Here is a 16377-nt window from a genome sequence, read left to right as displayed (position 1 = left end):
ACCTCAGGCCCCCCTGGTGGTTTAGATACGCTACTGCCGACATGTTGTCGGATCGTATCAGGACATGGTGGCCGCGGAGGTCCGGGAGAAAGCTCCTCAGAGCTTTGTAGACCGCCAGCATTTCCAGGCAGTTGATGTGCCAGGAAGAACACCGGGTCTCCCACAGACCTCTGGAAAAGCGGCCTTCCATGACCGTGTCCCAAACAGTGAGGGATGCGTCTGTTGAAACGGTTTCCCGGCAACATGATGCTCCCAGCACTGGCCCCCGGGACAGGAACCAAGGTCTCTTCCATATGACGAGGGAACGAAGGCATCTGCGCGTTACCCTGATCATACAGAATGGTCTTCCCCTCAAGAAAAACCTCCCTGGTTCCCAGCCACCACTGTAGGGGTCTCGTGCAGCAGGCCAAGAGAAATTCTGTTGGACGCAGCTGCCGCAAGTCCCAGCAGTCCTAAACTGCTACACAGTGATGCCCGAATGGAGGAACCTGATAATGATATGCTTCGCCCCCGAAAGCGAACCTCAGGAATCCCCTGTGACACAGAAGGATGGAACATGGAAGTATGTGTCCTCTTTAGATCCACAGTGACAGACCAGTCCTCAGACTGGATCTGAATCACGACACTCAAGCATCTTGAATCTGAATCTCCTTGGAGAACGATCCAAGTACCTCCGATCTAAAGTTGGACGCAACTGGCCATCCTTCTTAGGAACTATGAAGTACCGGCTGTAGAACCCGGAATCTCCCTGACTGGCGGAGGAATACGTTCAAAGCCTCCTTAACCCACAGGGAGTGTACTTCCTGTTCCATTACCCACACCTGCTCTGGGCCGACCACAATCCAGACCGCCCCGTTAGACTTCAGGGGAGGGAACTGAACTGCGGCCTGTAACCCCGTTCTACAGTACGCAGGGCCCATGCAGATATATTCGGAGGCATAACCATGCGCCGAGATAATCTGCTAAGGGAACCGGCCTCTCGAGGCCGGCCTCGGGTGTCAACCGAGCCTCCTCCCCGACCCCCTGAAGCGGCTAACCGGCAGGGCGAAATCGAGGAAGATTTTCGGTGTGTGTGCGCGTTTGCTGGACCGCCGCAGGTCTTGCTAGAGGCGGCTGGTGCAGCACACGTGCGCTGAGAAACGATGTGGCCCGAAGCGTACTAGACGGCGGGAGCACAACATCGATTCCCAAAAGCTCCACAGGGGAGGCGACCTCGATCGCTCCTACCCGGGAGAGGGGGCCGGCCAGCAGGGGCCTCATCTAAGGGAGCAGCTCGACAGGGCCGCAACCTCCAATCTTAGATGGTATCCAGACAAGTCAAACACGCTTGGGCGACAGACTGATTAAAGTATCTAACTTAACAAAGTCAGATAACATGACACTCAATTCCTCAGAATTAAATGTCATCATAATCACCCAACCCGTGCAACCTGGTCTGAATGATAGGCTGTATATCTAACTCCTCAAAGTAAGATTTTATTTAATTCCTCAGAATTAAATGCAGCCATAATCATCAGACGATACTGTTTTATTGTATTATATACGGCTAGAAATCACACGTTGCCTCAGCAACGTGGCTTAAGCAGTTACAATGCAATTGGCCTTCATCACTTTAGAAGAAAGCCAAACAGTATCACATTCCACAAATACGGTGAAACATGGTCTGAATGATAGGCTGAATATCTAACTCCTCAAAGTCAGATCATATTTCATTTAATTCCTCAGAATAAAACGCAGCCACAATCATCAGATGATACTGCTTTTTTGTATTATATACGGCTCGTAAACCACACGTTGCCTCAACAACGTGGCTCAAGCCGTTATAATACAATTGGCTTTCACCACTCGAGAAGAAAGCCAAACAGTATCACATTTCACAAATACGGTAAAACATGATCTGAATGATAGGCTGAATGTCTAACTCCTCAAAGTCAGATCATTTTTCATTTAATTCCTCAGAATTAAATGCAGCCACAATCATCAGACGATACTGTTTTATTGTATTTAAACGAACTCATAAACCACACGTTGCCTCAGCACGTGGTTCAAGCCGTAATACAACTGGCTTTCATCCCTCGAGAAAAAAGCCAAACAGGCGCGAGGCTGAAACACCCGAAAGGCGCACGGCAGTACGCATCGAGATATTTCTGAATGAAAAACAGCCCGCCCCCTCAGGAGCTGACTGCATGCCTCGCACCCACAGTATCCCTTCTCACCGTGTCACGTTGTATAACTCTAATAACAGACCCAAACTTGCGCGCCGCCTCGGCAACGCAAGGTTGAAAACTGCATTAGAAAAGGCGAGCCTCGATACGGAGCCCATCCAATTCCTCAGAATTAGACAGCTCACGCATCGGGTCCTCCACCCCGGGGGAGGAAGCCGCAGCGCGGGCTTCCACGCGGGGAAGGAGAATAATGGAGCTGTCACCGGGAAGGAGACGATGCCTTAAGCACTCTCAAGTTCCCTTGACAGACCCATCTGCGAGTCCATGATAGATCAACCGTGCTGCCTCAACAGCACAGGATCGGCCATGGAATTCGCGAGCCCTGCATGCTTGAGAAAACAACTTTGGTAGATAACAACACCAAATACTCACAGACTGGTAACACAGAGCGCTAACGCTGAAGAGCAAAAAGCTATCTCTGTTGTGTTGTTCAGGACGTCTCTTTGTATCTTCCGGGTATGCCGTCACATACTACGTCATCACGCAACACCAATCGGATTGGGCTGATTCTACTGTTTCTTCAGACGCTTGACGCGAAGGGGCGTTCCCCAAAGTGTCATCACGATGACGCAGTTCGAGTTCTCTCGAAGGGGAACAATGTAATACTGTATGTATTGCCATACTGACAAAACCTTTGTATCTCACCGAAAGCTCTTCCTCAGAGCAGATTTTGAATGACAGAAGAACATAATCAGTCAAGTAGCGCTGACCCAACTCAACTTTCTCTCCCTCTGAGAGTTTCTGAATATAGCTGCCCAGTCCACTGTCAGATACAGCACTAACAAACTGTAGAATCCTTTCTTTGCTGCCTTTCTCAGTGCCTGAGAGAAAATGTAAAAGCATGAAGTATAAAGTTTTGCATGACTTTGCATTCCAAAGATAAAGGAGTTTTAAGTACAAATGTATATGGTATCTGGTTAGCGAACAGGCCAACTTTAGCCAAACACAAAGCAAGAGACCTCACCTCGCACAAACTCTGATTCCTCCCACAAACTCTGGCAGTATGCTTTTATCAGCCAGCTAAAAGGAGCTGCACAACGCCGTTCCACTTCTCCAACAAACAGCTGACACTGCACAGTAATCTCCTGTTCTGTAGTGCTAAAAGAAGTAAAAATCCACCTCATCAGTTACAATCTGATATTTAATCATCAATTCAATGCCTCATTTAATCATAAGCAGGTTTCATGCATGAATACCTTGCATTTTGTGAGAGGGTTAGGTCAAGGAGCTGTTGATCTTCAAAGACATCCAGCCAGAACTGAGCCAGACCCTCACTGAGCCCTTCTCCATACAGTAGGTACAAGTTGCAGTCTCTGTCTAACACCTCTAACACTTTGGCCAACACTGGGGTCAAAACACCCTGTAGATACCGCCACAAAGTGTGCCTGAACACAAAAACAGAAATGTTTTGCTAGCTAATTGTTAGTTATCTCTAACCTATGGCGTATGTGTTGACACGCAGTCACAATAGACTTTAGTAAGGATGAAGCTTGAGATTATTTTAAAGGCATTTTTGCTTTGTGAAATCCGAGATATACAAAGCTTACAAATCAATTCTGTGGACATTTTTACAGTTCAAAGTAGTAGCACATTATTTTCTCTGCACAAGTTGTCTGATATTTTTATTTAAACCCCTTTTAAATTATATGATTTAATTGGCTCTGAACATCAGCTGTTTTTAACAATTTGGGATATATAGATGATAGGTGGATTGTTAATGCTAGTTGCATTACAGTACCGCAGTACCTAAGTGTTCCACCTTCCTGCAGAGCTTTATGGTTCTTTGCCACTTTATAAGCCCAGTCCTCTGCGTTATGAACCAGCTCTTCCCTCTGCATCAGTGCAAACACCAGCCTCCTTAGCAACACTTCCTGGAACCGTACTGTAAATATATACAAATATTTGTAAATCAAGCTAATAATTTCTGACAGTTTCTAGTTTCAGTAGGACTTATATTGATACATATAATGGGGGGGAGAGGGAGGGGGGTAACTGTGACAACAACAGAGATAAAACAAACTGACCTCCAATCCGCCCAGGGTCACTTGCCAGAAGGCCAAGCAATATGTTCATGCGCTTTATACTCCTGGAGGGTTTTTTGCCTATATCTCTCAGCAATGAAGCAGCGTTCTGGGTGCAGGATCTTATTAGGGACAAACTGCGTAGATCTCCCTGACAACAAATTAAATATGTTTCAGTCAGAAGGTATGCAATTTCTTCCCATATGGCAGATCTCTTATGCATGTGTTTAAACTTATCTGTTGCAAGCTTAAAGCATCTTACCCTCTCACTTTCTGGTTCACTTGTATCCATCTCTTCTGATTGCTTGGTATCTGTAAAAGAATACTGTTTAAGATTTTTTTTTTAAAGAAAATGTTAGTGGTGCTTGCTTGTGCAAAGCTTGCCACAACAATACAGGGTGTTGTTATTAAATTACAAGGGTGTTCTGGGTGTTTATAGACCCTATATATGGCTTTGGTCTCTTCTTCAGTGCAAGCCTATAGGATTTCTATCATCTACCAGGTAGAAACTGTAAGACCAGTCATTTAAACTTCTCAATAAGATGCACAATTTGAGGAATAATTCATATTTGTTAAGTTTAATATTAAGGGTTAGATGATTGTTTTTAAAAATATTGTTGCATTAGCCAGCACCACTAATAAATCTGAAAAATATTTCACTCATTCATTCGTTTTTAGCGATTAGTAATGTACAGCATTTCGTCCTTACATACCTTGTTTTGTCGTGATTGTCTGAGAGATGAGTTTACTTATAGGTATTCCACAAAAAGCCTTAAGATTTAAACTCATGTCGTCAGAATCTCTGAGGTCATCAATATGTGCAGACAGCCAAACTCCTTTAGTAAAAAAGAGAATGATACTTGTTATTTGACACTAATATCTAAACATATGTTTCTACTACCAAAATACTTCCACTTACCTCCTTGAAAGCCAATGTACTTGTTGCCACTTGTTGTACATTGCTCCCCAATTCGGGAGAGTTTTGTTATGAACACAGTATAGACATTGCACTCTTCTGACTTTATGGACAAGATTTCATTCATGGTACAGTACCTGAGGAATGAAAAATAATATGTAATAAAATATGACTGACTCCTGATAATAAATTGAAATCTGATGCAAGTAAATTATAAAATGTAAGTAACGTGATCCCCTTTTTCTAAAAGTTTTTCATTGCCACTTTTTCTAAAAGTCTTTCATTGTTTTTTTAGCCACCAGCATCAAAAGACTCACTTCGCTGAAGCAATGAGTTCATTTTTGCACAATGACTCTTCCATGTCCATCTGAACCAAGAGAATGTGTAGAGACAGCCCAGATTCCATCAGGAATGATCTGTGGGAAAAAAAGATAACGTACAAGAAATGTTGCTAAAGTGAAAGGTACTGAATAAATTAAATATATAATACAAATAAAAACAAACCGTATCTTGCTGCAAAAAGAAACTTCTGTGTCAAATTGGTGTAAAGAGAGCAGAAGAAGCCGCTCGGTGGACAAACCCAAGGCCGGAGCAAGATTTCTCACATCAGCTCCAGTGAGAAGATTGGAGAATGTGGTTACCTAACAAAAAACATGAGCATTGTCAAATCTCTTAAAAGTCTCAGGAAAAGTGCATCTTTTGTATGTCATCTGTTTAACATTACCTCTAAGAATCTGCTCTTGTCCTGATCAGTTTTGTTTAGATGGTTGACTAATAGGTCTCTGAGAGATTGATGGCTTTGCTGATGGAAATACATTCTCTGAAGTTTGTCTTTCTCCTGATTTCCGAATTCGGAATACTTCAACCTAAGTATGGAGTCTGGTGTGGAACAATTCAAGAGAAAGCTTTTGGCAGTTTCATAGGCCTCCTCTTCCTCGTCTATGGTTTTGTTTGACTCCATGCTATTTCTTGCCTCAACATCAACAGGATCTTCGTCCATTTTCACAAGACCAGAAGCATCCCCAAGAGTCACAATTTCTTCATGAACCTCTGTATCCTGTACCTTGTTGTCAACTTCCATTGAGGCATCTCCTTGTGCCTCGTCAAGGAATTTGTTCATTTCTTCTTGAGACTCTGGCATATCTTCATCAATGTGATGAACCTCACTTTCCTCTCTTTTCATGCACATGTCCTTGGCCACATTAATGTTTGATTCCTCTTCACTTGATTCACTGATTTCATTCTTGTTATTGAGAATGCAATGGAGTTCATCATTTTGAGTAGCTCTATCATGGCCCAATTTTTGTATTTTCTCTAAAGCCTGCAGGAGTGCACTGGCACAAGCATCGCCATGGAAACCAGCAAAGGCTTCTGATAAGCTGAAATCTGCTTCAGTAGATTCAGACAGTTGAACTTCTGAGAACTCTTGCACCCACTGTTTGAGTTTTTCCAAAACTCTGTGCTGCCAAGGAGTCAAATCGGTACTCCTATCAACTCTGTGTTTCTCCAGTCTGTTTTTAAGAGGAACAGGAAACTTTCTGTAGACTTTTTCCTGGTCTTCCACCACAACTAGTCTGAAGTCTCTGTGAACTCGACACTTCACTCTGTGTGAACCAAGCCCCAAGTCAACATACTGCTGTCCACTGAAGTACACATAGTATTGATTCAACGCATCATACAGGCTTTCATATAGATTAAGGAGATTCAAAAGGATGACAGTTCGACCTGTCTCCATGCACGCCTTTATTCTACTCACATTCCGACATATCTGGGCATACTCCTGGTCTTTGGGAAATCCTGATCCAAAGACAATTTCTGGGCATGTAGAGTTCTCCTTGGAGAAAATATGGTGTTGGATTATGTACAAGGCAGCATTGTTAGTTGTGAGTAAAAGAAGGTATCGGCATTCTTTGTCATTGTGGTGGTTAAGATTTTGTTCAATCATTTTCAATGTATTTGGCCTTTCGATATCTTGAATGCTTTGGAAGATTCCCCTGAAGTAACGAAGTGGATCAAAACCATCCCTTTGTCCACTGAAGTTTCTCAACACAGCCTCTGCCAACTCGCTGTCACATGGCTCTTGATCTGAATCGCTGACTGTTGCAAAAAGCATTTTTATCAAGCTATAATAATCTCGGAGTCCAAAGAACTGGTCACTGTCAGTTTTACAGATGTCTAGGAAGCTTTTTGCCAACTTTGGAAGAAGGTGCCTGATTTTCAGCAGAAGAGTTTGGGAGGATGAGCAAATGCCTTCAGCTGTCTCAACTAAGTCTTTCTCACTTGGGTCCCAACGGGACACAAAAATACCCCTGTTCATTTTTGCTGGATCGAGAGCCCAGTTTGAGATTCCAACAAATCCAACCTTCATGTATGGTTGTGGGTTGTCACTGTCTATGCATCCATCCTCTAGAAGAGGATGCAAAGTCTTCAATGGCATCTGAGGAGAGTCCTCTGCAAGTCCTATTTCATCCAGTACAACTACTGACACATACTCTTCTAAGTTCTTATCCTTTTGGAAACGGGCACAGTTCCAAAAGGTTCCAATGATTCCTTCGGGGCTTGAGTGAGGACTGCACTGAAAGGACACCATGTGAACCTCCTTGAGTTTCTTGAAAAAGACACAGTGAGATGCCTGACGCTGCATTGCATCTGCTACGACAGTCTTAGCAAGAGATTTTGAGCTCCCTGGCTTGCCTACCAGAAAGAGTGGAATTCTCAACTCAATGCAGACCACCATAAGGAAGACATTCTCTTTCAAAGCCAGATTTTTAGCAATCGTTTCTCTTGTTTGGATGTTACTAAGAAAAAGGTCTTGGCATAAAGTGATCTCCTGCTCCAGTGACTCTTTAGAATTGAACTGATCAGGAAAGCATTTGCTGATAGTCGCTAGGTATGGCCTTTTGTCTTCAAGTGATGGGTAATAGCAAACACCGACTGCAAGCACCAAGCATTTCAAGATCATCTGCTCAATTTCAATCAAGTGGGGTTTTGGAAAAAGATCATCTCTGTGGTTGTAAAACCAAACCAGGACACTCATTGATCTCTCCACATCCCTAAGGCTTACAAAGCTGCATTCATCAGCTTGGCTGCGCATGTATTTCTGAGAGGCAGCCAAAACTTCTGTGATCACACTCTGGCATGCTAGGGGCAATCTATGATCTCTCACTTGTTTTTGCACAATCTGGCGAATGTAAGTGAGTTCAGCTGAATCACTTAACTGTCCAAAATCCCATACTAGAGGCACCATGCTTGGAGGTAAAGGGTGCACACGGTACACAAGCTGTCTCATGGGAACTTTACCAAGGCGATCCTCAGTTTCCTCAGCTTTCACTCTGTATCCTAATCCAGCTTTCTCCAAGCGATCAACCATTTTGCGTGTGTGTCTCCTGTATGGATTGCAGGCAGCAATTATTTTCAGACCAGAGTTTTTTTTCAGAGGATATCCCTGTACAGTTTTGTCACATAGCACTTCCTTAATGGCAAAGATGGCTTCGGTTGTGTTGGCTTCATCAAAAAACAATACGGTCTCGAGTTTATGTTTTTGCCAATTGTTCTGAGCAAGTTCTTCTGCTTCCCGCACCTTCCTATAGATGAACTCAGAAGTGGTACCTCCATGAACTTTGACTAATTTCATGTTTTCAACATCTCTGCCTTCACGTTGCAGATCACAGAGAAAGCGCACAAGCCGCGTTTTCCCACAGCCAGTTTCTCCCATGATGATCACAGGAATCTCACATCTGAATCTCATATGAATTGCCAACATCTTCATAACATTGTCAGTAGTGAGTTCATATGTAGGGTCGGGATCAAACTGTCCTTTTACCGAGCCTTTTTTGGCACCAACAACACCGGATATTCTTTTTATCTTGTCTTCTCTGGACAGGTTTTCAAAGTCCTCAGAAAGGTCAATCCTTTGTCGCTCAATGCCTGAAAACAGCTCTTGTGTCATCACATTTTCCATCAACACTTTGCCACTTTTTGGATCGACTGCATTAAGAATTGTCCTGTTTTTCTTCACGTGGAATCCTAAGAAAGACATGGTGACATGATCTGCATTGAAAAAGATGTATGGGTGAGATTCATTTTCCCATCGTTTTCGAATAGAGAGGATGTGTTCCTCATCTTTATTCTCAGAGAAAAAGGAGGGGCTCTGGTCAGAGATGTCAATGGAAGGAGAGGCAAAGTCTCGAGCCATGTGAATCATGAATTTTACTATGAACCCCTTAAAGCCACTTAAATGTTCAGCAAGGAAGTCTGGATCACAGAACATGGAGTTCTCACAGTCTTTAAGCTGCAGGTTTAGAAACCAAGTAAAGTGCTTTAATTCTGCCCATGATGGGTCCTTCAAGCCATAGTTTGACAAAAGATGATGGAGACAGTCAACGTGATCACCTTCTACAGAATGAGCTTGATATTTGAAGTGATCCAAGCTGACATTCCTGTTGAATTTCTTTAAGTACTGGTAGGGTCTTTGAATGTCTTCACTTTCAAACTCTCCATTATCCATCAGTGGATCCAAGGATGTGTACCCCTCTTTTTTTCTCATGATCTCCAAAGCCTTGACGTCTTTAGGGGGCCTGCAGAAGATAGTAGGCAGTGCATGCAAAAACCCATGGGTTGTCTGTAAAACAAAGAACTACAATATTACAGGTAGTTCCACAATTAAAACATTATCTCAAGGAGCAAAACATTCTACCTCCATTTGGGTTGGACTCTTTTGACCTCGCTGAAGTACTTCAATTGCCACTAAATGAGCTGCATTTCTCCTCCATATCGTTCCCTTGCTGTCACTAAGACATCCTAGAATGAGCAATTTGAACAGGAATTCCTCCAAGCCATGACGTACCTGTAGACCCAAGAAATCCATTAAAAACTATCAAAAATGTAAAAGGAAATGTAGTGAGACAAAATGTTAGTCATCCACAAATAGTATATAATAGTGCACGCTATGATAAAACAAAAATATTTTTTTTGTAAAACATACGGCTGCAGCATCAATGTGCAACAGCACATGGTCCTGCTCTCTCAGTGGAGCCATTCTCTTGGACAGAGTTTGGACAAATCCATCCAAGTCAACGTAAGGCTCGATGAGTCTGATTGTTAGAAAGGTGGCTGTTGGAACCTCTCTTCTGAACTGCTCAAAAACACGCTTGACATACAGAGACTTTCCTGCAAGAAGAGTAGGAAGAAATTACAAAGAAAGCAGGTATCAGCATGTCTAGTCTTGTCTACAAGAGAATATTATCACCATATTTAAAGTCAAAATAAAATGCAACCCATTTTACTTCCATAGTGTAACGTATTTTTGAGTGAAACCGAATATTCAATGACAACATTTTTTAGCACATGTGAGTAGTTGGAGGGAATATCAGCAAGAAATTAACAATATTACAATTAAGCTAAGAACATGCATTAAGCAAGTAAATAGGGTCCATTTTGATTTCATGTTACCTTATATAATATATAATATATACAATGCTTACCAACAGCTGGACGTTCAGATGCAATCATCCAGACAGAGAGTTCCCCTGGATAGACTTTTGAGTGGGTGACCAGCTCAGACGGTATATGGAAGTGATGGCGAATGTAATTTTTTATTCCTTCTGTAGATATACTCAGACCATTTTGCACCTTATAGTTGCTGAAGAAGGAAGGAACATATCTATCCTGGTTTACTGGACAGACCATCACTAGATGGTAATGAGGCCCAGCACACCGTTCTTGTGCCTCAAAGTATTCCACCAGGGCTACACTCACATCATAGGTCAGTGATCCTGGATTGACCAGAGTGTAAATCTTCTTATGACTGCTTGCACTACCCTGTAATCCCAGGCATCGGCGGAGGAAGATCTCCACCTCCTCTTTAGTTGTCTCCTCCTGGCACATTAATACCTCATCAGTTGTTGGAAGAGGATGCTGTGGACTCTCTGCATAAAAAGACAGAGTGGTGCTAATCAGTTCTGCATCAGAGCATTGGACAAGGTTCGGCCTTCCCTCTTGTAGAATAGGAGGAATCTTGCGTTTGATGTGCATTTGATTCATAGCAGAGAGATTGGAGAGAAACCGTCCAAGTGTTTCAACATCCACATGATGGGTAAGGAATCTGGACATGTTCTCCTTAAACTGCTGCCACAGGTCCTCCAAGCATTCCATTCCAACATGTAGTAAAGGCAGGCCAAATTCTCTATTCTGTTCTGATTCCTCTGCCATGTCACATTGAAACATAGATTCAGTCTCAGTTGCGTTTTCAAAGGCCTCTCTGATCTCATTTAAGGTACAATCTGGTTTGATAGGAGCCAAAAGGTGCCACATATGTTGTGGCACAGGTTTTCTTCTGATAGTGACACTGTTGATCCATTCGCAAAGATAGACCACTTGCTCTGAAGTGTAATGATTCAGTGCGTAGTACTGAGAGCGCATCTTAGTCAAATGGCTACACCAGTCTTTATGGAAGTCCTCCAGGGACCGACACAGCTTTTGAAGCTCCTCTACAACCTCACCATGATATTCAACACATCTGCTTAAAAGGGAAAATCTAACTTGAATGCAGGGTTGATCTGGGTTGTTGCATGTTATCTGTGCTCCCCAGTTTCGGAAGAGAATATTACCCGACGTGCGCAACTGCAGGAGGATGTGGCCCATCCTCTGGACTCCTTCAAAAACCTACAGGATGACAACAGAGGTAAGTCTCTACAAAACGAACATCCAAAAAATAAATAAATAAATAAACAATACAAATAGAGAGATGTAACATGATTGTCTCTGGTCTTTTATTGGGAATTAATTTTTTCAGACATCATTAGTTTAATATTTTTTTTTTTACAAATTGTTGGTGGACAATTATGATAATGGACCAAACCTGAGTAAACTTGTTGACTTGATCCCTTCCATGCTCCCCTTTAGATGACATCAACATGAGCTTATTCTGCAGCTCTAAGAGTTCATTAAAATTGTATGTCTTTGCTTGTTTGTTCTTCGTCACTTTCACATGAAAGACATTCTCCAAACCTGCCTACAAACATATTACAATTTACTGTTACTAAACGGATGCTCACAAACTCACCTATTCTATAGAACGTCTGTTTAGTAGAATATTTTCATTGATTTAAATACAAGTTTTGGAAAAGGTTAGAGTCTGATTTTAAGCCACAGAGCATTTGCATTTTAGGCATTGAACATTTTTATACTTGTGTCTACTCACTTTCCGATTGAAATCTTCAGGCCAGCCCACGTGATACACGCCTCCAGTGTTGATAGCTGAGGCCTGGGACAAAGACGATTGCTCTACAGAGCCATGAGTCTCCCTCAAACCTTTCAGCCAATCCAACCACCGAGAAGAGTCTATCTGTATACAAGATTTATAGATTTAGATATGTCATCAACACTTCATTAAAAGCATGTATGGACTTTTTTCATGATAGTGACTTTCCTTGCCAGTTTTAAATTGCATTAAAAATAAGCTAAATTTGGCATCTATTCACTGGAAGATTAGAGGTGTATAGAAAAAATAAAAAGGTGTACATTTAATCATTTAGCAGGCACTTTTATCCAAAGCAAACTTATCAAGCAACCTATAATAAGACGCCAAGTTAAATATATAAAAATATAAGCTAGAATAGTATTTAAGCTAGAGAAGATGTCCAATTAAAAATGAACAGGAAAAATAAAACTTTTCTATAAATAGAATTTTGAGTAAGTGCCATTTTATGAATTAGGTGTGTTTACAGAAACCAACCAGTTTATCCACGAGTTTCTCATCTTTGTCTAGGGTGTCCCATACTTGCTTAGCATAGACCATAAACTCTTCAAATCCTGTATCTTCAGGTAGTGAGTAAAGCAAAGGGCCATAGCCCATCACAGCACTTTCAAAACTGGCTAGCCTATCAATGTCTGCATCATTCTCTCCAGCAGAAATTGTGGTCAGTTCCATAAAAACTTTCAGGTCCCTTAAACCTGGATGAAATAAGACGTAAATTGACATATAAATGTATTGAATATGAAGAATTTTTCCACACTATAAAATAGATAAATCTGGAAAATCTTACTTGGAATTTGCATTTTGACCCATTCTATCAGAGTATCACTTTTCAAGAATGCCTTCAGACAGGCTGTGTGCTGGTGCTTGACATTTTCCAGCCTTTTCCTGGCTATGATGAGATCATCACTCAGCGAACCCAGAGTTTTTTGTTTGAATGAGTCATCTCTCTGTATAAAAAACAAAACATTTTCACAAATTTAAACATAAACACATACAGTACATGCTAAAGTTAATGCAATCATAATAAAAATTGGTCTCTTACCACTTGAGTCAGGCAATGTATATGGCTGAAGTCTCCTCGTAATCCGACCTTATCTTTGATTTTCACTATGACCTCAGCAGTTTCCGCAGCATGGTGAAGGTGTCTGTATTCCTGAATCTGATTGAGACGATGCTCTGGCCAGTTCTCATCCTGAAATTTATGGCTTTTCAGCAGAGAAGCCATCAAAGAAAACTCTTTCTTTAGACGATCTCCTTCACCCTGATCCCCACTCCAGAGCAAAGCCTTGTCCACCTCTTTAAAAAAAGTTTCTCCAATTGCAATCCGTTTGCCAAGGTTGAGGAAGTCAGTAAGACATGGCCTCCAGATTAATTCATGGACTTCTGTAAAGTCTAGTGACAAAAGCTGAGGACCAGGCATGAAATATTGTTTTGCCTTTTCTTGCCATAAACATAGAAGAATGTTGCTGGTTTTGACTTCATACATCTCCCGTGCCATGTTTTGGACATGCAGATTAGAAGTGTAGAATAACACTTGCCTTGTGCTGTTTTTGTCGAGATCGTCTTTGGAGAAATATGTTTGCACTTCAACCAGTTTGTCCAGTGCTTCCGTATGAAGGTTGGTTTTGGCCATGTCTTCAAGGGAAGAAATCTCCGGTACTGATGCGCCCACATGGCAGGTATAAAAAAAATATTTATATATATTATTAAATTCTTCAGAGAGCTTCATAAAAGTCTTGACACATGTATCAAAATTTTAAATGGGGTCCAAAAATAAATTGGAGATAAAAAAATGTTTTAAGTAAGTTTATAAGTTAAAGGGGTGGTAAACCACGATTTCACTATTCTAACTTTAGCTAGCGTGTAATGTTGCTGCTTGAGCATAAACAACATCTGCAAAGTTACAACGTTCAAAGTTTAAAGCAAAGGGAGATATTTGCTTTTAAAGAAATCAGTTTCTAAGGACTACAGCAAACGGCCAGTAGGCGACTACAGACATTCCTCCAGGGCTTGCTGACATCACCAGGCCCAATATTTACATAAACCCCTCCTCCGAGAATATTAACTAAGGGGGGGTGAGGCCATTTTGTATTGCGGCGCTGTTGTGGTATAGTAAGGCTGGAGTGTTGTTGCCGCGATGCCGAGGAAACGCTGTTATATTCATCCGGATTGCAGGTCTGGGGTACTTGCTTTGTTCAGCCTTCATAGGGACGGGGGTGCGTTGCAGAGTGTTTAACATACAGCATGTTATATGCACGTGTGTTTGAGTCAGCGGGGAATCAGGCGCGCGCAGGGCTCCCTGCAGCACAACAGAGGAAAACATCCACCGTCTTCGCGATTTCAATGCCGGATTTGCACATCGTCAGCTGCGTGAAAAAAACACTGCCAGTGCGTGGATGCACGACGCGCGCGCTGCACATTTCACGGAGGACAACACAAACTTCCACAAACTTCGCGAGTTCAATACAGGATATGCACAACGGCTTGTCCTGAAAGCTGGATTTACAAACAGAAGCTGTTTACGGGCCACAACCTGTAAGTCTGATTTATATTTCATCGATGTGTTTTCCTGTAATAGGTTGTAGCAAGGAAGTAAACAGATGACAACACTGTTCTGCAAACCAGTCTGTTAAATGCTCATTCATACTTAACGTTATCCGACGAACACCTAACATTACAAACACTAACGTTAAAATCTCAACAGCGAACCTGACATTAGTGTAAATTATTCTTTGATTAGAGCTTTTATGTATTGTTTATCTACAGGCATGCTAAACATGGTTCTGTGTGTGATTTGGCTAACTTACTAGTTAAAGCCAGTGCTTAGTGTTCGTTTTGGGTTAGTTCTTGCGACAGATATTTGGCTATAATCGTTCTAAAAATACAAAAGTTAAAGTGCCATTCAGTAGCGATCACTATAGATCCGCAGTCTTTACTCTTGAGGACTGAACAGGTTCTGCTCGATCATCTTCACTCAAATGTTCTGGGTCTGATTGGGGCTCAGATGGTTTTATTGACGCCGTTGTTTCTATGACCAAAGCACAGCCTCCGGTAAGGGAAGGGGCGTGACGTTTCCGACAAACGTACACTAGGCGGTTAGCGAATCACAACACACTGGGCCAGCTAACCAATCAGAGCCCACTGCGTATTTTTGAGGGACTGGCTTCATACAGCCCGGAAAGCATCAGACCGTTTTACAAGGAGGGACAGAGCAGTGTAGAATAAAGGTCAAATATATGAAAAATAAGGCAATTTTTTTTTAAACGAAGCATGAACACATGTTACAGTGCACCCCACAAACACAGTCAAGCCTTCAAAAGAATGTGTTTTACCACCCCTTTAAATAAGTTTTTTAAATATGTTTAATGCAATTAGAGTACAAATTTGAAATCATTTGATGTTTTATTCTATTGACAGCTTTAGACTGTAGTTTCCTCACAAGGGGTTCATCAAATTTGGGGGTCCTAGGCAACACAAGTTTGAAAACCACTGTCCTTACCATCTATGACATCATTAATCTTCCACAGCATATTTATAAAGTTGTTCATGTACTCCTTCTGCTGCTCAAAGGCTTTCAAGTCATTTTCTCTTTGACGGAGTAGCTCTGATATGTTGATTGAGATATTCTCTTCTTTCCTGTTGCTCTTATCTAAAGCCAAAATAAACAAAAATAAACTAAATAAGCTGGTGCCTAATGAAGCCTCTATAAGTAATAATGATACAGAAATTAAGTGAATAAAGGGCTGTTCACACCAAGAACCATAACTATAAAGATAACTATAATGCTATCTATACTAGCAACATGTGCCACTTCAAATGCTTAAGCTCTTTCAAAGTCTTGGATTTGGATTCTGTCAATGGTTGTATCATTCATCAGCTGTAAAAAAAATATTCTGAAAGTGATTCCAATGATATCATTCCTTTATATCAGTTGTGATGTGGACTTATATTTATTCT

The 16377-nt window shown here is 41.7% G+C and overlaps 1 protein-coding gene across 1 annotated transcript in view; it reads right to left on the bottom strand.

Annotated features, from left to right (window-relative positions):
- rnf213b (ring finger protein 213b) overlaps positions 1–16377 on the bottom strand; it is a 52987-nt gene that overhangs the window by 20737 nt on the left and 15873 nt on the right. The window contains exons 16-35 of the mRNA XM_079801224.1: positions 15920–16069; positions 13463–14079; positions 13208–13367; positions 12898–13115; positions 12364–12507; positions 12022–12174; positions 10646–11825; positions 10147–10331; positions 9859–10008; positions 5887–9783; positions 5667–5803; positions 5480–5578; positions 5166–5299; positions 4960–5082; positions 4509–4558; positions 4250–4397; positions 3972–4107; positions 3422–3610; positions 3190–3323; positions 2871–3046 (exon numbers count right to left, since the gene is read on the bottom strand). Of these exons, the coding sequence (XP_079657350.1) occupies positions 2871–3046; positions 3190–3323; positions 3422–3610; positions 3972–4107; positions 4250–4397; positions 4509–4558; positions 4960–5082; positions 5166–5299; positions 5480–5578; positions 5667–5803; positions 5887–9783; positions 9859–10008; positions 10147–10331; positions 10646–11825; positions 12022–12174; positions 12364–12507; positions 12898–13115; positions 13208–13367; positions 13463–14079; positions 15920–16069 (8180 nt within the window). The remainder of the gene's footprint in view (positions 1–2870; positions 3047–3189; positions 3324–3421; positions 3611–3971; positions 4108–4249; positions 4398–4508; positions 4559–4959; positions 5083–5165; positions 5300–5479; positions 5579–5666; positions 5804–5886; positions 9784–9858; positions 10009–10146; positions 10332–10645; positions 11826–12021; positions 12175–12363; positions 12508–12897; positions 13116–13207; positions 13368–13462; positions 14080–15919; positions 16070–16377) is intronic.

The sequence above is a fragment of the Gobio gobio genome (assembly GCF_949357685.1).
Source record: "Gobio gobio genome assembly, chromosome: 20".
NCBI classification, from domain to species: domain Eukaryota; kingdom Metazoa; phylum Chordata; class Actinopteri; order Cypriniformes; family Gobionidae; genus Gobio; species Gobio gobio.
Note: the sequence above shows the minus strand (reverse complement) of the source record. Positions and strands in the feature narration are given on the sequence as shown.